This window comes from Sesamum indicum, linkage group LG11 (assembly GCF_026168435.1).
Source record: "Sesamum indicum cultivar Baizhima isolate 11 linkage group LG11, ASM2616843v1, whole genome shotgun sequence".
NCBI classification, from domain to species: domain Eukaryota; kingdom Viridiplantae; phylum Streptophyta; class Magnoliopsida; order Lamiales; family Pedaliaceae; genus Sesamum; species Sesamum indicum.
In genome coordinates, this window is record NC_142667.1 from 115,548 (window position 1) to 136,464 (window position 20,917).

Here is a 20,917-nt window from a genome sequence, read left to right on the forward strand (position 1 = left end):
TCACCACTTGAAGGAACTCGTATCGTCCACTTGACCAGCACTTAGAGAGGTCACGGCGACGGCAAATGGTTTTTTCTTCTTTCAGTTCAAATACATTATTGACATGGAGGAAGTGATTGGGGTGGGCCGTGGTTGTTCCAGGGTCAACTGATTGTACTTAAAAAATGGGAGTCTGGAATGGCCATAAGGAAGCTAAAGCACACGCAGGTTCCGATCTGGATTAAGTTGAGATACCTCCCGATGGAATTATAGACAACGGAGGGCTTAAGTACAGTCGCTAGTGGAATCGGTAAGCCGTTGTACCTTGATGCTATCACGAGAGAATGCACGAGACTGGATTTCGCTCGTGTATGTGTCATGCTCGATGTTAGTGCGAAGCTATCGAGGCATATCATTATCATGACACCTAATGAGGATGGCAGGAAAACGCCCTGTAAAGTCGATGTGGAATATGAATGGCTTCCCCTGAAATGCACCGGTTGTATGAGCTTGGGCCATTCCGCTAAAGATTGTGTGCTCAATAAACAAACCAAACCGGTTAAGCCCCTGGTTTCTGTATACGTCCTTAAAGTGGGTCCTCCGAGGCTACCGCCTCAGCCAGCCCGAGTGATTGAGGATATGCAGCAGACAGTTTAGAGATTTTGTTAGACACATTAGAATCGTTAGTTTTAACAACAATAAATCAACAAAAACATAAACCTCAGGAAGTATGTCTATTTAGAGATTGTTAAAACATAAACCTCTGAGTGATTGGGCGTCATAGACACATTAAAGCAAACAATCTCTATATATGAAGCCTCAGGAAGTATGTCTAAAAGTTTTCAAAGGTTGTAGTAGAAGTCCCACACATAAACCTAGAACTTTTAGCAAGTATCATGCAACAAAATCTAAGTAGGAGAAGGTTCAAGGAACTGGTATCGGGAAAACCCTCAGCTACCCATAAGGAGTTAGTGGTAAGGGTGGAAAAATACATAAAAATGTAGGGACCATGGGCACGAAGCTGAAACTCCAATTAAAAAAATTGAACGAAGAAGACAGAGTGATGCCCCAAGGAAGAAAAGAGGAAAAAGAGAGCGTAAACATATGCCTCTAAATAACTTAACCCGCTACACGTTGCTGAACCTTTCACAAGCTGAAATTATTATCGTCTCAAAGCAACAAGGTATAGTCTGTCTATTGCCTCCAATTTGAAACAACCCTAAGAGGCTGAAGTTTGATCGCTATTGCCAACTCCATGAAGATAGGGGGCATAATACAAAAGATTGACATCACTTTAAAGACGAAATAGAATGGTTGATCTAGAAAGGACATTTCAAGAAATTTCTAAATCACGGGGGGAAGAATAAATAGTTTTGAAAAATCAAGATTAGATAGTGATGACCCTCCAATGGCAGGAACTATCGGCATGATATCCTAAATTTGACAACGAGAACTTTACTTGGATAAAGGAGGTTACCAAGGAAGCAAATGAGAAGGAAGAAAGGTAGAAGATAGGGAACATAGTACTCGAAACATTAGAGTCTTTAAGATGTATCAATTCTCTTATGGACACTTTCTAAAAAATAAAAGTACGAGTCTTTATTATTTTATATTATCTAGTCCTACCAAGATATATTCAAATAAGCCTCTAATAGGGGAAGCAAAGAGCTTGAGTCCAAAGGTAAACCTAATGGCTTACTCGAGGTAACATAGCTACACCCAATATTAAAAGAAAATATGGGTTCCTTAAGGTTTCATATGCGACAACTCGAAATCAAAAGAAAAAATAGCTTCCTTAAGGTGTCATAGTAGTACCTTGAAGTCAAAGAAAGAAAAAGAAAAAATGATTTTCTTGAGGTGTCATACGTATCACCTAAAGTCAAAAGAAAAAATGGCTTCCTTAAAGTCTCACACGCAATACATTGAAATCATAAGAAAAAAAAAGTGACTTACTTGAAGTGTCATATGCAACACCCCCAAGTTACAAGAAAAACAAAAGAAAAACTGGATTATCAAAGTATCAAACATGACACCACGAAGCCAAATGAAGAAAATGAATTTCTCGAAGTGTCCTACGCAACACTCTAAAACCAAAACCAAAGAAAAAAAAAAAAAAAAGAAAAATAGCCGCCTCAGATGTCATATGCGATATTGAAAGACAAAGAAAAACAAAATACTTTTAAATCTAAAAACTTTTGAAAACAGTACTAGAAACGAGTTCTGAGCCATGAGTTTTCTCAAGATGCATAACATCATACCCCCAACCACAAAACCCTTCTAGTTTTACAACATAGCAGGGTCTATTAATGTATATGATGAAGGAAAAGACTCGAATGAGGGGGTTACGAACAACCCAAAGTCATCATTTTGAGCAAGGGAGAAATTTCAAACAATCTTTTTGAAGGTGAATCGAATTCGAGTAAAAAATTGTTCCGAATCATCTCCTGGCTTAGTCAAACTCACGAAACCCACCACAGAAAAGTGGAAAACAAGATCTGCTGAGGAGAAACCTATCCTGTGACCAAATTCTTCGACCAAACGCAGGTCAAGACGTCCCTTGCCTCAATCATGAAATTTGGTGAACGAAAGTGTAGTTTAGAGCGCATGTTATATTTCCTCTAAACTTAACAAATAAGTTGATATATATATAATGGTGAGTTGTTGGACATCAAAAAATAAAATTGGGAAGCGGCACGCTGCACGTAGACATGCAAGTTATTCACTGACTTCTATTACAAATCAATTACCTTATTGAGTGTTCTTGTTATTTCAAACCACCCAATCAAACTAAAGGGTTTGCTATTATGCTTTTAGTTTAATTAGTTTCTGATTAAATTCATTTATAGTTCCTCATTAAATAAATAAATAATGAAAATAATTTTCTATCAACAATGATAGTCCCATATTTATTCGATAAAAAGCAGTTCAAATGAGACCAAGTTGTTGATTTACTTCGTGGCAAGTGATTTAAGGGCCAATCCTATACTCGATGGAGCATATTTATCCAACTTATGTCTTTTTAAATATTTAGAAGTTGGGGGCTACTAATGAAGGAAGAGTTTAAAGGACCAAAAAAGTCATTAACACAAAAGTATCAAGAGGTCACGATTATATATTTCGTGATTAATGTGTAACTACTAAATTAACCCTAATTAAATAAGTATGTCCACATGTAAATGATTGACGGGATGGTAATGATTTTACACCCCACAATAATTGAATGAGGTAGTATGATACTCGTCAAACAATTTAAAAAGGAATTTTAGTGTAACTACAGAGTAAAGATTGATGAAAAAATTATTACTATATTTGTTTTCATTTCTAAATTATTTTCGAAATAAGTCAAAATATAACTAATGTTTGTCATAATTCAAAAACACTTTATTTAGGTGTTTTTAACTGTTTTAACATAAATACATGCATATATATACACACACATATACATAAATATATATAAAAAAGACATGATTTGACAATAAATAGTAATTTTTGTCTACCAAAATACAACTATAAACATATAATATTTATTTTAAATGATCTCCAAAAATAAATCCAAACATACATACTATCTCTAACACACATATTTATCTTTGTTTTTTTCTCTCTATCTCCACAAGACACGACAAAACACTCAAAAAAATAAATCCAAACATTATGTATAAATCTCTATTTTTTTTGAGATGTGAAGTATGTTTGAATCAAAAACTCTATTTATTCTCCATCACATGGATGTGGGAGAAGAAATTTGAGCTAATCTTTTGTCGATATTTTGCATATGATTCATAACTATTTTGTTATTATTTGTATTATGGATAATTTGTACGTACATTTGGGTGATTTTTGTAATAATTTTCTGACAAAATGGGGGAGTCTAAAAGTGAAAAATGAAAAGAAAAGCTTGTCCGGTGAAAAGAGAGGGGGGGGGGGGGGGAGGGGAGTGCGCCGCCGACATATTCTAGAAAAAGCGGAGGACGCCACGTAGATGTGGTGGGTCCCATCCCGCGTTGGCTTGTCCGAGCAGAGCTTTTGCAACTCGGTCCGATTCTGTGCCAAACGCCGAGTTTGTGGTGGAGGAAAAGTTTGCAACTTTCTCTCTCTCGCACGCTTTATTTCTAGTAAAAAAAGAAAACAATAAAAAGTGCAAAGCGGGGTCGGGGGGTTTCTGGAGCAGGCTCCTCAGCCACTAGTTTTCTGCCACATGGCGCCATCCTCTTGCCCTAGCCCCATTTTCTCCCCGATGTTGGCTGCTCGCCAGCCTCAAATAAAACCCCCAATTTCTTCATTTTTCCTAAATCAAATCCACACTAAATACTAGTGGCTCTCGTTTTTCCTCCCTGCAAAAATTGAAAAACAAACAACCGTGTAACCATTTTCTCTTCTCTTTCTTTCTGTTCGCTCCCCCCTCCCCCCTCCCCCCTTCCTCTCCTCTCTCTTCTGTTCTGATTCTTCTGAACTGCTTCTCATTAATTCTCTGATTAGTATTTTCTTACGGTTAGTCGCCTTTCCATATCTGCTTGAGGTTCTGCGGTGGCGTGCTGAAGATTCCGATCCACCATTTATGAGTCTCCATTTTAGTCCACTTCATGCATGATCCGATAAAGATAACAGCTTACAGAGTGTTGTCGCGCCATGGCTATCTTCGAAGGTAAATTTTAAGCCTTTTTTTTTATTTATTTTTATTTTTATTACTACTTTTTAGTGGATTGTTGACGGCAATGTTACTGACACTTATGGTGGCTCACTGAGTCCCCAGTCTATTTGAGCTAACTGATTGAACCATTTTTCTTTTTCTTTTTTTTTTCTTCCGTCTTTTGCTTTCTCTGTGCACCGTTTCCTGCTTTTCTGGATTGGATGCAAAGGTTAAGGCAAGATGCGGTTCGTCTTGGTGAGGATTCTGGATAAGGAATTAACTCCTACTTGTTTTACTACTACTTGTACTTCTTTCGGATTCAGAGATGCGTCTCTCTCCTCTCTCTCTCTCTCTGTCTCAGTTTCCAATTCTAATTTTGATTTTCTTGCTAACGGCCTAGCTCCATTAATAAAGCCAAAGAAAACACTGAAAATTATTATTTTATTTGTTTCTTTCCAATTTCTCCGTTCTATTATTACTCTAGTTCTGAATTAAAAGAGAAAAATAGTGTTTATAAAAAATTGCTGATCGGAACCAGACGCAGATATCGACTAATCTGTTTGTTACAAGTTTTTCTCTTTTGCAGTTCTAGTGTTACTCTATCAGGTCCCGTTCAAAAATACCCCTACCACCACGGCCAAGCTATTTGGCATTATTGTTAGAAGCAATGAACGAAACTGTCCTCTGTATCTGAAGCATCCCTGGTCCTCTGTTTAGATGGACCCTTATTCCTCTGGAGAAGACCTTGTTATTAAGGTCTCATTAACCTCACTGATTTAATTTTAAGAAGTTTCTTAAGGTGCTCTCTACATCTCACAATTCCATAGTGAAGAGCCATCATATTTGTTCTTCATTGCCAGACAAGGAAACCTTATACAATCACAAAGCAGCGTGAGCGATGGACTGAAGAGGAGCATAATAGATTTCTAGAAGCCCTCAAGCTCTATGGCCGAGCTTGGCAACGTATAGAAGGTCACTATTCTTTTGCTTATTTTATCTGGGACTCACACCCTGATTAATTCAAAACCAGAAACTATTTCTCGTTGATTACACGCTTACTTATGTAATGAATCCACCATGGAACTTTTCCAGATAATTGTTTATTTCTGTGATTTGGATGTATTTCTCCTTTTAGGAGTTTTTTGAATACATTTTCTTTTGATTAGACAACTGTCGCTTTCCTTTTGTCTTTTATCTGGTGGTGCTGCAGAACATATAGGAACTAAGACTGCTGTGCAGATAAGGAGTCATGCACAGAAATTTTTCACAAAGGTCAATCATATTGTCTCTCTTGCTATCTTGGCTTTCAAGCTTGAAAAGTATGTGCCTGGAATATGCATATGTTTATTTGTTCTTCTTCATATAATAAATGCATAAGTTAACAGTTGGCAGAAAAACATACTGTGCTCTCACTCCTAGAAGTGTGATATTGCCTGAAGCTGTCTTTCTGTAGGAATACTTTTTTGATATGAATTTTTGGAAATTTGTTACTATACTTGATTCATTTCTGAGTTTCAGACACCATTTTAAAGAGTGCCATTTGGTTCTATGTTGATGAAAGACCACATCAGTGCTACTCTAGATGCTTGAGGGTCCAAATGAGTTACGTTGAGCTGAACCTTTTTTGAATTTCCAGACTTGAGCTCAAGCCACATGAGCAAGGGGTTGAACTTCATTGATATTGAGACTTTAGTTGAATTACTACTCTCTCCTCTTAGAGCAACTATGTCCAGGCCATAGCCTGAAAGTATTTTGTAAGATCTTAGCAAACTTTGGTTAGAAGTTGGGATTATGGATGTGAGAGACCAAATGATCTTTTGGATGGAGACTAGTCAAGTTTCTAAAGTTGGAAAGAGAAAATAATGGAAAGAGAAGATATGATCGTCAGGGAAAAGACAATGGAAGTTGTACTTGTGTGCTGAGTTGAAAGCAGAAGGGAGAAGGGGGAAGACTAAAGAAGGGAAAAAACGAACAGAAAATAAGGAATAAAATGAAAAAGCAAATATCAGGAAAAGTCGAAGCGAGAGAAAAATTAATGTAAGTGTCATTGTAATATTACCAAACATCATAATTAAGTTAGTGTATGTTATTGGCCTGAAGTATATCCAACATATATTTATCACTTCCAATGTCATCCCCCAACCAAATGGTGCTTTAGAGGAAACTTTTAGCATAATATGATGAATTGACTTTACACATATGTCGATCATTTCTCGATATATTGTATGAAATGTTATTTTAAAGTGAATGGGAGACCTTCTTGACTCTTTGATGTTTTAGGCACAATATATACAGGATCATTATCTTATTTGTTATTATTGTTGGTTCTGGTGAGTTCCAACTTTATGGGGAGAATATAGAACCTATTGTAATTTGGCTTTTTCCAAAACGGAGGTATGGAGGCAAGTCCAGTCTCCTCCTAAAGCAATTTGCTTAGAATGCGTCCAAGGAGAAAGAGTTGAGTTTGTGAATGGTTCTGAGGTGGCATTAAAATTCATTGAATCTTATAGGTGTAAACTTAGAAATCTCAACTATACTAACATATATTCTAACAGCAATATGATTTGTCTTAAACTTCACTTACCTGAAGGTAACTCTTTGGTGCTTATTTCAAATATGTGGCAATATAAATCTGATATGCTGGAAGTCTATGAAGATGCTATTTTGGTCGCTTAATGAATTGTCTACAAAAGGGTAATCAACAACTTAGCTAATGTTTGATCATATTAATTTCAATTATACTCGTTAATATGTTGAGTTGCAAAATTCCTATTGGGGACTTGAAAGGTAAAAAGGAATACATTGGTTAATAAATGGCATGATAGTTAGAAGTTCCACCATATTTTGCAGAGAGTGGTTTTCGAATTTTGCCATCTGTTACTGCTTACCGTGGATGTGGGGGATGTACATTGAATCAAGAAAAAACCATTTCTTTGTGCAGTAGGTTCAATAACTCTGATCTAATCATTGTGGATGGATATAGGTCTATTTGTAATGACATGTAATGATTTCTCATGTGGGTGAGTTATATGCATTTGGTAACATAATTTTCCTCAATAGAGTTGTACCTAAATCAACCAAGAAAATCAATGTTTCTTCCTCTTTCACTACCTCATGAAGACAACTTTACTCTATAACTCTGTTGCTTGTAATGGTTATAATCACTTTGATATGCCAAGTCCTTATATTGGCGACAGATTGTGAAACATTTACATCATGTGTTTCTTTATCTCTTAAAATCCAGTGATTTCAAGGCTTGCAATCTCAATTGGGGAATGCTCAACCATTTTCTTTTGCACAACCAGTAACATAAAATGTGAAATTTTTCATCATAGGTTTTCAACTCTTCCTTCCCCTTTTACATAATTACAAAAACCTCAACTTCTTAACTATCCCAATTGTTAGAACAAAAAAAGGATGTCATTAGGAAAAAGTTTTAATGAACTTATCATTTTACTCTAATATTATTGTATTTTGCTGACCAAAATACACTTGATATGAATTTAAAGTTAGAGGTGGTGTAGTGTAGTAAATATATTCGTAGAATGTGAAGAGTTGAATGAGACACTATTCCTAAATATAAATATTGGGTGAAGAGATTAGTCATTTGAGGATAAAAAATTAGCTCTTGGTGGTTGTTTTCTAGTCATCCCATAGGTGGTAGACCTGCAAATTATCTTAGACTTGTCAAAGGAAACGAACTTGTTCAGTATCTTTTATAGTGTTATAAGATTACAATATTAAAATGAGAGGCACCTTCAGTAGATAATTTGATTACATTTTAATCTTGAGTATTAAAGAATGTCTCTCTATCTCATTTTTTCTTTTCTTTCGGATAATTCTTTCTTTCCTTTCTCGTTATTTCTTTTAGTATCTTTTTGAGGTCAGCACTGGGGAAGATGAGGGAGGGGGGGCTCGTGATAGCATGGTGAGACAGACAAGGGGGAGAGTAAGGGAAAGAGGAAGGAGAAGGTAGCAGGACGAAAGGTTGGGCAATAAAAGAGAAAAAGGGAGGAAGAGAAAGTGGTGGATGGGAGTGAGAGAAGAGATGGGTGTCATTGGGGAGGAGGAGAGGGGGAAGAGCGAATGGTTATGGTGATGAGAGGGAATAGAGTTGGAGATAGAAAGATACGTGGTGGTGGAGACAAGGCCAGGGAGAATGTTGATGGTTTGTTGGTTTCACTTTCTTAAAATATAGTCACAACAACAAAATTAGGATAACGTCTATTCTAAATGGCCAATTTCTAGACCCAAACACTCTTTGATAGATGCAGGGCAATAATGACATTTCGGTTCTTTTATGATAAATTGTTTACTGTAATAAAATTTAGTTAGGGATATATACAGGAACACTCTTCCAACTGTACAAACACTACAAATGTACCTCTTTAATATAAATATTCTCAAAAGACGAAGAGTAGAATCTTCGTTAAGAAACTAATAAGTTGACCCTTTTTGTAGTTTCTAAAGTTGATGGAAAAATGGTCAATTCATATTAATTTCTGGATCTTTTACGTGAGGAAATTAAAAGGAAGGCTTTTGTAATTGTGGTAGAGAGATGGCATAAGTTGGTGATTTAGTTATTTGGAGGGAAGATAACTATAAATTAACTCGAATATAAAATAATTGTCTCCTTCCCCTGCAACCTGAAAAAATATAGAACACTTGTACCGTCAAATAATGATTAAAGATATATAATTGAATTTGTTTCAGGACCGAGTGGAGGAAGGAATTCTAAACATTTCTGTGAATCGTCATGGCTCATAGATCATCATAGATTCTCCAAGCTATACTAAATTTCATACTTGTAAAGTTAGATACATGTTGAGAAAAGAATAAAACTGGATGGGATGAAGTCATTTAAGTTGCAATTTGATCGAGAAGTTATATATATATATATATATATACATATTAACGTGCTTTGGGGTCTCATAAACATTTTGGATGAAAGAGGTAAGCAATGATGGATGCATGCATGCATATGTAAAGCAAGATCACATATGGAGTTCGAAACGGGTGGATTTTGTTACAGACAGCCTCATTGCTGACGAGTTTTATAAAAGTGAAGACCTATTAGAGAGATGCAATCAGCCATGGAGAATAAGGGGCCGGTTTCGCCAAACACCTGCCTGGATAAGCCAGCCTCTTCTCCAGTTTGCAAGGCATACCTCATGAAGTCAATCCTCAAGGCCCATTGATGATCCACAATCCATAACAGTGGAAAATTGTGGAAACAAGATACATAAAAAGCATTCATATTTTCAGACTCTATTCCATTTAAATCCATAACCAGGGAAAACTACAATTGATTTTGTATTTTTGGTTGCAGAAATCTATAGCATGCTGTTTGATGGACAAACTTGTATCAATTCTAAATACCATTTTTCATTCTAGTTATTTAATTGGTATGGTGGAACTCTTTTGGGTTGTCAAAAAGTAGCTGCAGGATAACTCTATTTTAGCAATTAATTTTCTTCATGTTTCAGGCCTGAAGAATACTCCAGATTATTTTCTCTGTTTACAATATGTTGCTCTTTTTTTACGTTTAGATTATATAGCATGATATTGTGTTTATGACTCCTAAATTATGTTCTACACTTCAGTTGGAAAAGGAGGCTCTTGTCAAAGGAGTTCCAATAGGGCACACTCTTGACATTGAAATCCCTCCGCCACGGCCTAAAAAGAAACCTAGTAATCCTTACCCTCGTAAGACAAGTGTGGGAGTGCGTACTTCCCAGGTGGGACTGAAGGATGGGAAATTATCAAACCCAGTTTCTTCGACGTGCCTGTCTAATATGAAAGTAGAATTGGAGAAAGAAACCGAGGTATGCCACCTTTTGTGTTAGCCATTTTATTTTTCTATTTTATTTACTGTTCCATCTTTCAATTTCTTAACATGTATGATCTGCACAAGTTTCTTCATGGTTGTGTTCTGTTTGCTGTTTCATTATACCTATTTATTTAAGTGAGGCAAAATGCTCTGTGATTGTTTATGATTCTCATGTTAGAGAGAAAAAATGAGGAAATGAGAGAAATACAGAAGGGGTAGAAATAATTTTTGTAGGTGTGAGATAAAATTAGTTATGAAAGTTGACATAATGCGTGGAAGGTGTTACGTAAGAAAGAAAACGTAATGACTATAATTGATGTGATTTAGGAGTAGCAAAATGTGTTTGAATTATGTTCTGAAAAATTTCTCACAGACACATGTCTGAACAAAAATAATGACACTTAATGAATTTGATGAGGTTTATCTCAACAGCAATCCCTCCTTTTGCTTTTCTTGTCTGTTGATTCTTCACTTGAATGGCATCTTTTTGTCTTCTGATGTCATGTTCTGCCTTCTGCCAGAAACCTTTTGATGACGGGAAATTAGAGAACAGTAATGAATACCAAGAAAAGGATAATTGCACTGAGGCTCTCACTCTTCTCAAGGAAGCTTGTTGTGCATCGCCATCTTCAGCGAACAAAACCTCCTTGTCAGTATGTGATGCACCTAAAAGATCATGTACTTTTAGGCAATATGTCCAACTGTCGAAAGAAGCACGTAATCAGGATGAAACCACTGCATCTCAGGTCACTATCGAAGCCGAAGGACTTCGGACACACAAGTCTGATAGCAAAGAGCTGCTTCAGGATGGTGCCCCATCCAACATTTCAGACGACGTCGATCCATACCTTTTACATGAGAAATCTTTGAATAATAGAAGAATAGATGAGCTGAAGAAGCAGAAAGCTGTTGATACATTGCCAACTAGTGATGTGCAAGCCACACAGAGTTATCCCCGCCATGTTCCTGTGCACATTCTTGATGGGAGCTTAGGGATGAGTGGTCAAAGTATCTCCCCAGATATGTCATATGCAGAATCTATGTTTCATCAAATGGGTGGAGTTCACAGTCATCAAAATCTTTTCATGAATCCAGCTACATCTGCTACTCCGGAACATTTTAGTAATGCATCAAGATCATCCATTCATCAGTCAGTTCCTAGTTATCATCCAATCTTCACTCCAATCCAGAATCAAGACGATTACCGCTCTTTTCTGCACATGTCATCTACATTTTCTAGTCTTATTGTATCTGCTCTGTCACAGAATCCTGCTGCCTATGCTGCAGCTAGTTTTGCCTCAACTTTGTGGCCATGTGCGAACATGGAAGCTCCAGTTGAACCCTCTACAGCTCAAACTGGGACATTTCAATCAAGGCCGATAAGTTCAGCTCCTAGTATGGCAGCAATTGCTGCAGCTACTGTAGCAGCTGCAACAGCATGGTGGGCCGCCCATGGCCTACTTCCTTTATGTGCTCCATTTCACCCTGGCTTTACCTGCTCTCCTGCATCGGCATCTGCCACTCCAATGGCTAGCAGCCAAGGGAAAGCCGTGAACAGTGAAAGAAGAGAAAACAGTCCTGATCCTGCTTTACGGGGTCAGCAACTGGAACCAGAATGCTCCGAGGCTTTGCATGAACAGCATTCCCGTGCAAAGTCACCAACGTTGTCAACATCAGATTCTGAAGCAACTGAAGGTGCAAAACTTAATTTAGGGTTAGCTGCTGATGAAACAGAAAAAATTGCAGATGCAGCTGAGCTGCATGATGCAAAGTCCAAGAACAAAAAACAGGTGGACCGTTCTTCCTGTGGATCAAACACACCTTCCAGCAGTGAAGTAGAAGCGGATGCTTTGGAGAAGCACACAAAGGGAAAAGAGGAAAAGCTTATGAAAGATAAAGAGGACTCACAAGGACTTGGTGTAGTTCATCCTGTTGGTGACCCCTTTAGTCGACGTTTTAGAAGTACCAGCAACATGAATGATTCCTGGAAGGAAGTATCGGAAGAGGTACTGGAAAATTCTGCCTTTATGAGTCGAGTGTTTTTTTATTTGTTTTTACATTGCCATCTTTGTTTGTGTTGCCTGACCAATTCACATGCAGGGACGACTGGCATTTCAGGCACTCTTCTCCAGAGAAGTATTGCCTCAGAGTTTTTCACCTCCACATGGTGTAAAGATTAAGGGCAAGAAAATTTCTATCAAGGATAAAGAAAATCCGGAGGAAAAAGTTGAAAATGGACTTCAGTTAGACCTTAATGGGAAGACATGGGCCACATTTTCTGAGAAACAAGGGGTACAAGAGAATGCCCTGTTGACTGGAGAGAACAAGGAGGATGGACTACTAAATCTGGGACTTGGACATGCCAAGCTGAAAGCTCATCGAACTGGATTTAAACCTTATAAGAGATGCTCAGTGGAGGCCAAGGAGAGTAGAGTATCAGCCAATAGTCAGGATGACGAGAAAGGTCCCAAGAGGTTGCGCCTAGAAGGAGAGACCTCTACATAACGTTCAGAGTGGGAATCCAATCTAGAGCAGCCCATCTGTTGTTGCATACTTTTTCAGTTCATTCTCTATTCTGTTTGATTTTAATTGCTTGAGCACGATACTCTTCGTGTAGTTGTGTGTACTATTTAGGACCATGCAAATGGAATTCAAAACTTTCTTGGATGGACATATTTATTCTAAGTGAATGGACCTTGATAGGCAACTTTACCTCTAGTATCATGTGTGGAAACAAATCTTAGTTCTTTTTGTCTTTTGCATAATTACAGAAACTATCTGTCTTTCGCGTAATTACAGAGACCATATCTGACATTAGTTTGTGTGATGATGTTGACGTTTTGGGGGGTAAGTGTAATTTTTCGATGAGTAATGGTGGTTGTATAAATGATATTGATTCAAAAAGCAAGGGTAGTTTGTGCAAACAAAGCAAGGGTAGTTTGTGCAAACAAACTATAAAATCAAGGGTGTAAATGTAGTTATTTCATTTAACTATGACTATGGTTGCTAACAGGATTCGTCATGTCGCAGTGAACATACTTTCTGTTTGCAATTCAGCCATCAAGCTTTTAACAGTTAAAGTTCCATTTTTTGCTTTAAATGCAAGCATAACATTCCCTTTTTGGCGTTTACTTATCATGCAAACTTTAAGGAAACAGTGGTAGCCTTGTATCAAGTTACTTGAAAAGACTTAATGAAACAGCTCGTAAGAACCATGGTTCGCTTGCTACAACTGCAAGTTGTACTGATATTATGGAACAAGTTGACAAGGATGCTCTGCCATCATAATAGAATGGTCTTTTAGTACAGGATATTTGAATGGTGAGAGCCTCATTGATGAAGAGGCTATAAAGTTGGATGAATTTTAAAATGTAACCACTTCACTCATGTCCCTAAGGGTAAAGCATTAGGATCTATGTGCTCTGCTGCACATAATATAAGGAGCAATTGCAAGTAACGGATTATGTGGGTACATTTCTAGTCACCTAATACGGTAGATAACGGTTTGTTATCTGCTCAATAATCCCGGGACTGTTCAATAATGGCCATGCAAATAATAAGATATATTCATCTACATGCCACTGATCAAACTGCCATTCATTGTAGTTTTCAAACAGACAAGTATAGAGTCTGACACGTGTTTGTTGAAGAAAAGCATATGCCACTTTCATAATAATGCTGGACGGCTCTTTACTCAAGTTTGGCAATGTATACTTCACTCCGTGCCCTATCAATTATATTGGAGACAATGAAAAGAGTTGTTTGAGAGATCATACAGGAGCTTGCTTCTTTTGCTTTAGAATATGCTGCTGCTGGCACTGTCCAACATATTTATTGATTTATCAATCTGCAGTTAATTCAATTCCTCACTATCAAGGGTTAAATCAACAAATATAAAGACAAATACTGAGAAATTATATTTCCAGATTGCCTTAGCCCTGCTATCTTTGCTAACTTTAAGTGCTCCTTGAACTCTCCATTGTATCCGGCACAGGTGTATACACATTGTTTAGAGTGCATAAATATTAGTGGAGATCAAAGTTACAGTGTAAAAAATTGCTTCCTTTGACCCACGCTTTTAACATATATCAGCAATGCAGTAACAAATCCTTGGAACTTATCCACTGGTCTGCACACGAACAAGCATAGTCCATAATACATCTAGCTTCATCAGCTGAAATGCGTCCAGGTAAAGTAGCTTCAATTGGTTGAAGCCAGCCTAAGGCAGCAATATACAACAGCTTCTTTCCAAATAGCCAGTAGAGTACCAATTGACTAAGAATGACTGCAAATATATATGACACCTTTCCGCCTTGAACTGCCAATCCAGTGTCAGAGTAAAGTAATATTCTCTAGCATACTTAGTAATAGTATAACCGCTGAAATTAGCATGACGTTTATTGTAATTAACAGGATTTCAAACTCCCCCCCCCCTCCCCCCCCCCCCCCCCCCATCGCAGCAGCAGCATCCATCTATCTCTTGGCCAACCTCCCTCGGACGCATACAACCCAGTTGTGCTACTTGCAGGGGAAAGTGAAATCCTCTGGCTCTAGCCACACACATTAGCTGACGAAGATTACTGTTTTACCCCCATACAACCTATCACGTCGTGCAACATTGGAGAACTCCCAACTCATCGTATCTCGATGACAGTTAAATAAAGGTGTAATCGAGCATATACGACATGGTAGATCCATACAAAATATGTAGAGAGACGCGTGGGCAGTCTGGTGGCGGGCCTTCCAAGTTCCAACTCCGTCACGCCCGCAAATTGCACAATTGCATAGGTACGGATGCATCCCATTCCACAGACCAATCGTCTTCGTTTCCCTCACTTCAATGCCTTCACCTTCCCCATCCAACCTTCATCATTCTCCTGATCCTTCTACATTACCTTCATAATTAATTCCAATAACCATTCTGATATACGTACGTCTGCCAGTCAGCTGCAGTCTAGTGCTAATTCACGGCTACTGCCATGTCCCTCGTCCTTCATTTGTTTCTTTTTACTTCATTAATCTTCAGCCAGTTAATAGCCACGGCTTATTCTTTCCGGCCAGTTATCGAAGCACAAGACCCTCTACCCCACTTAAAGAATCCAAACCAATGCACAACTAAATGCGGCAACTTTCAGATACCATTCCCATTCTACCTCAATGCTACTTCCTGCCCCACACTTTCAGATGCTTTCCGCCTTTATTGCGTCAATTCCTCCTCACTTTTCCTTAACATTGCTTCCGGGAGCTATCGTGTACTCCAATTCTTACCTGACGGGGTATTAGTTGATTTCCCCAACACCTCCATGTGTCGCCAGTACAATGACTTAAAGTCCTTCTCCTTCTCCGGCAATGAATACTTTGGCATCTCCACCGACAATGTGCTCGATTTGTATGACTGTGAGGACTCTTCTCTGTGCAAAGCAGACTGTGAGAAAACTTCACTAATGCCTGGTTGCGAGGGGCAAGCTGGCGGCTATCCTTCTTGCTGTTATCCATTGTCCGACCGGAGTGCCTGGCGCCCAGGTGATAGCTTGTCAGAGTTTTCGCAATTCGGGTGCAGAGGATTTTCATCTTGGATTGTTTTGCCCGGAAGCAGAATTGGCAAGCGTGGTGTAAAGTTGGAATGGGCTGTTCCAAGAAACTCAACCGAAGCCACTTGTGCTGCCAATGCCGACGTCCTCAATGCCACTTCTGTTGCATCCGGCATCAGATGTCAATGCCCCGACGGATTTTTCGGTGATGGGTTCCCTGTTGGAGCTGGATGCCTCAAATGTGAGTCTCACTATGATTTATTTTGACGATATCTATGAATGAATAACAAGACAATAAAATTTTAGAACCTTACAAGCAGAGTAATTATGAGACTTTTGCTCTCAGTTTTTGGTAGAATAATGCTGTAAACTGGTCGGCCTATAGCATATGAATTCTCCACACCTGATCCCAGGTGTTGGCTGTTGTTGCTTTACCAAAGTCTGTATTGTTGGTAAATCAGCAGCATTACTTGATAAATCTGAAGTCTATTTAGGCAAGTGGAATTGTCTTATTTTCTCTTGCGCAACTTTCATTACTATTATCTAAATGATATTATGCAATATGATTACACATTCTTCATTTCATTTTTTGTTTAAATATCCTTAAACATATTTTTGACAGCCTGCTTGAAGGATGGAAAGGAAGTTCACGGGCATGATTGTTACCGCCGGAACAACAATGGTAGAAAGAAGGCAATAATTTTAGCTGGTGCGTACGTGTATATGAATCCTAATTTTCCTGATACGTAAACCAAATCAGACATTCTTTTGCACAAAGAATATAATTTACAATAGATAAATTTAGAGCTTCTTTCGAAATAATTTAAATGAATTTCTAAATTGAAAATCCGTTTGAAAAAATGTTGAAGGTTTGGTGGTTGATATTAAACGGACGTTTCGAACATATCAAATCTTTAGAAGTCCATTTTCATGAGTGAAAATGATTTTTCCAAAATGTACTTATCACATCTTTAGGAATGAGAATTGTGGTATTTTAATCAAACATATATTTCATTAATATAAAAAATCTTCTTGAAAACACTTATTAAAGATTGCATTTTTTAAATAGAGTTTGATTTCAAATGTGCTTCTAAGCATGCGCTTAATTTAAGAATATATTAGATCAAATTTTCACTTTATTGTTGTTATCATTCCTTTTTTATTTTTGATTTTATGGAATTAAATTTAACAAAGTTCTGGTCATAATTTTAATAAATATTGTGCTTTTATAAATTGCATGATCATTTAATTTTAAAATGTATTAGTAACAAATATATGTCGATGCTGATGATAAACATGTTAAACGTTCAAATGCGGGGAATGAAAAGACAAATCGATGGACACGAACAGAGTAAGTAAAGAAGTAAAATTACTGAAAATTGTAACCTAAACAGTGATATATAGAAAATCTCATGTATTCAAGTGTGAATATCACAGATCATGCACTTCGTACTGATCAGAAAAAGCTCACACAAACTGACCTTGTGATGCAGTGGTAATAATTTCAGCTCTGACTGTTGTCTGCATGACGGCACTTTGTCTTTCAAAACGGCCTATTAGGTCAGATAAGTTTGTCTCCGATCAATCCCATTGCCAAAGTGCCATCTTGTCTCAGAAAGCTTGTCGGTCCCGGTTATTTACATACCATGAGCTTGAGGAAGCCACCAAAGGGTTTGTGGACGGGCAGAAAATTCTTGATGGCGCTAAGACAACACTCTATGCTGGAGTCCTTATGGGGGGATCACATGTAGCTGTACAAAGGATTCAGTGTGAGAGTGAAAGAGACCTCATTCGAGTTTTATTCAGAGTGGAGTCATTGTCTGCTCTCTCACATAGAAACCTTGCACGCATTATGGGATGGTCCATAGACTCTGGCTACACTCCCCTGGTGGTATATGATTATCCTGTAAATGGAACCTTTAAGCAGCATTTGATTCGTGCCAGAGATCAGAAGATACCTCTTGACTGGTACAGAAGATTGAATGTTGCTGCTGAAACTGCATGCGTTCTCGCATTCCTCCACCATGAAATTTCACCTCCTATCTTCCACCATGATCTTCAATCAGGTTGCATCTTTTTAGATGCGGATTTCTCTGTGAAACTTGCTGGTTTTGAACTACATAATACTGACAATGAGGAAATTTATCATCCGAGTGAAATGTTTGAAGGTTCACATTGCAGGAAGAATGATGTTTACAGCCTTGGTGTAGTCCTTCTAGAAATTATCACAGGCAACACAATGGTCAACTTTTCAACAATAGCTTTGCAAAAGATAAAGAACGGAAAGCTAGAAGAGATTGTGGATCCGAGTCTGTACTATCATGAGCAACCACCACTTGGGAGGGAGCAGATAGAAATAATTGCTGACCTTGCAACTAGGTGCTTACTGTTTGGTGCTGATGGAAAACTTGGTATGGCAGACGTTGCAAGGGAGTTGGTGCATATCACAAAAGACAGTGTTGATGGAAGTAGTAGAAGAGGACCTGCATTGGAGGAAACATTTTCCAATTCAAGCCTGCTTCAAATGATATCGATGTCACCAGATTCTATTTACTTGCCCTAATACAACCATTCCACAAGTTGGTGTCAAAAGTTGCTCGCAAAAGGTTTGTTGCAGAGTTTCTTGAACTACTCTCAGGTCAGATGCTGCTTCTACGATTGTACATTGAGCAAATACACAAAATTATTTCTGGTCCTATACATATGCCATTGACAAAAGGCTACAGTAAGAATTACTGCGCTCCATGTCTATATGTGTCTCAGGAATCAGAACCTTAGCAAAGTTTTGGAGGATATATGAAGCTGATCTTTATAAGTTTTCTTCTTTTAAGTATATATTATAAACCGGCAAAACAACACATCTCCCTTTTGACTTGTTGGATTGTGCATGTGGCATAGCGGAGCGTCACAACCTTTGTCATCAGGTTTATTTTCTTTTAGAGTTAGTAGAATTTTTTGTTAGACCCCACAATTACATATATGCATAGATATAATCCCTTCTTCGTTGCTTGGGAAATTCTAATTGAGAATAGGTTTGATAGCATGAAGTCAAGGGTTGAGGTTGGAGTTTGGAGTGACGTATTATATAACAAAATGTCACAATGGCTAACATATAAAATTCTCTAACCATATACAATCATTTAAAATTCTTTAAAGACAAGGGAAAGAAACATCCTAACTAGCTATAAGCCTCCAATATTGTTTTCACTTTTTACCACACCCAAAGTGCTCTTTGCCAGCCTCCTCTGACGAAACTACAAAAAGTAATACAGTACGAAGACGCTCATGCTTTTCCAACATTAGATTTGAATCTTGATAGATATATTTAATTAGAAAATACCGTGTGCAATGCACATGTAGAAATATATCATTGAATCAAGATTAATGTATAGACCTATAGTTTTAGAATAATCAATGGTGATCTTTTTAGTAACGAGAGGAAACCGTTTAGTTCTATTATTTTGTGATTCACTTTCTAGACATAGTCGATAGTGATACATAGAATTTTAGTTTTTAAAAATGAAATTTTTCTTGTCATATTTACTAATTATTATTATATTTCATAATTTATATCAAAATTAATTAATGTGAATATATAAAAATAGTGATGGCTAAACTATTTTTTTGGTCACATAAAAAAGACACATCTCTTTATTAGTCCCACGCTTTATGGGACATCTGTTTTGGCCCTATTTTGTTAAAAAAAAAAATATTCAATTTAGACCTTCATAATTTTTACCGTCAATTTTTAATGGAAAAACTGGTCAAATGTTAATTCCAACTGGCAGTAACAGTATACATTTTTTGAGGCAAAATTTAGAGCCAAAAAATCCCTCCCCTCTAATACAAGTCTTTGACAACTGCTGTAAGAGGATTAAATCCTCCATTTTTGCCGTCATCACGCTCTTGCTTGCCTGTACCTGAAAATATTATTGATATGAAGCTAATATTTTTGAAGTCATTGCGGTGCCTCCATGATGAAATTTCAAGGTAATAGGATATTTATATTCATCTGGAAAAGAAAAAAAGTAGAGAATATATATACCTATAAATTGAATTGTTTAAGATTGAACTAACAAAAAAATAAAAAATATAATTATAATATTTAAATTTGTAAGACATATAAACAACAAAAACAAACATGTATACTAAAAGCAGAACAGAGAATTACATGTTATGGCAATGTTGTATACTAAAAACACGAAAAAAAATTCAGAGACCCCGTGATAACAGGAATATTTAAAAAACTCATATTAAAATTAAAGTATCAAATACCCCCACTGTAATATAAAATAAAGTTAAAAAAATTCATCCGTACATAAATTGGACCACATGCACTTTGACTACAAATTGGTTATGAAAGTATATTTTTTTTTATATTTCAGTCCTTTTCCCACATCTAACATATATAATACTATATATATTTATTAATAATAAAACACTATTTTATATAATAATTATTTAATTATTTATATAATAAAATATTACTTTAATTAAATTAATTAAAAATTAATTTATATATTAAAAAAAATCACAGCGACGACAGCGGAAGAGGAGGGGGAGGAGGTCAGGGTTGGGTAGGGGTGGTGGGGGAAGATGATGGGGCGGTGTGATTATTTGTTCATAATATAGGAGTGATTTTTTATATTAAAAATTTTATAGTGTAGGGTTCATAGGAGAAAATGAGAAATCCCCAAAATCGGGACTAAAGTTAACTCATGCATCACGTGAAGTGCATGTGTGTAATTTTTACCTCCAACAGTAAATAGACTAACGTTTGACCTTTTCTTCAGTTAAAAATTGACGGTAAAAATTACGAAGGATTAATTTGAATTCTTTTTAGCAAAATAAGACCAAAATAGAAATCTCGTAAAGCATAAGATTAATAAAGAAATGTGCTTTTTTTGGGACCAAGAAGGTAATTTAGCCAAAGAATGATGTACAAAA

The 20,917-nt window shown here is 37.0% G+C and overlaps 2 protein-coding genes across 4 annotated transcripts; both read left to right on the plus strand.

The window, feature by feature from the left end:
* The first annotated feature begins 4,338 nt into the window (after positions 1 to 4,338).
* Positions 4,339 to 13,157, plus strand: LOC105173131 (protein LATE ELONGATED HYPOCOTYL). Of its 3 annotated transcripts, none has more exons than XM_088875472.1 (8): positions 4,339 to 4,624; positions 4,839 to 4,864; positions 5,180 to 5,365; positions 5,470 to 5,581; positions 5,820 to 5,881; positions 10,213 to 10,434; positions 10,961 to 12,445; positions 12,540 to 13,157. In XM_088875472.1, the coding sequence occupies exons 3-8, from the start codon at positions 5,327 to 5,329 to the stop codon at positions 12,942 to 12,944; spliced, it is 2,325 nt and encodes a 774-aa protein (XP_088731598.1). In that variant the 5' UTR covers positions 4,339 to 4,624; positions 4,839 to 4,864; positions 5,180 to 5,326; the 3' UTR covers positions 12,945 to 13,157. The 3 variants fall into 3 exon arrangements, with proteins under 3 accessions (XP_088731598.1, XP_088731597.1, XP_088731596.1); XM_088875471.1 differs by having other exon boundaries at positions 5,196 to 5,365; XM_088875470.1 differs by having other exon boundaries at positions 4,839 to 5,365.
* A 2,019-nt stretch (positions 13,158 to 15,176) lies between these two features.
* Positions 15,177 to 18,961, plus strand: LOC105173056 (Protein kinase superfamily protein). Its single transcript, XM_011094702.3, has 3 exons — positions 15,177 to 16,211; positions 16,593 to 16,679; positions 17,464 to 18,961. Exons 1-3 carry the CDS (start codon positions 15,419 to 15,421, stop codon positions 18,531 to 18,533), a joined length of 1,950 nt encoding a protein of 649 aa, XP_011093004.1. The 5' UTR covers positions 15,177 to 15,418; the 3' UTR covers positions 18,534 to 18,961.
* The last annotated feature ends 1,956 nt before the right edge of the window (positions 18,962 to 20,917 follow it).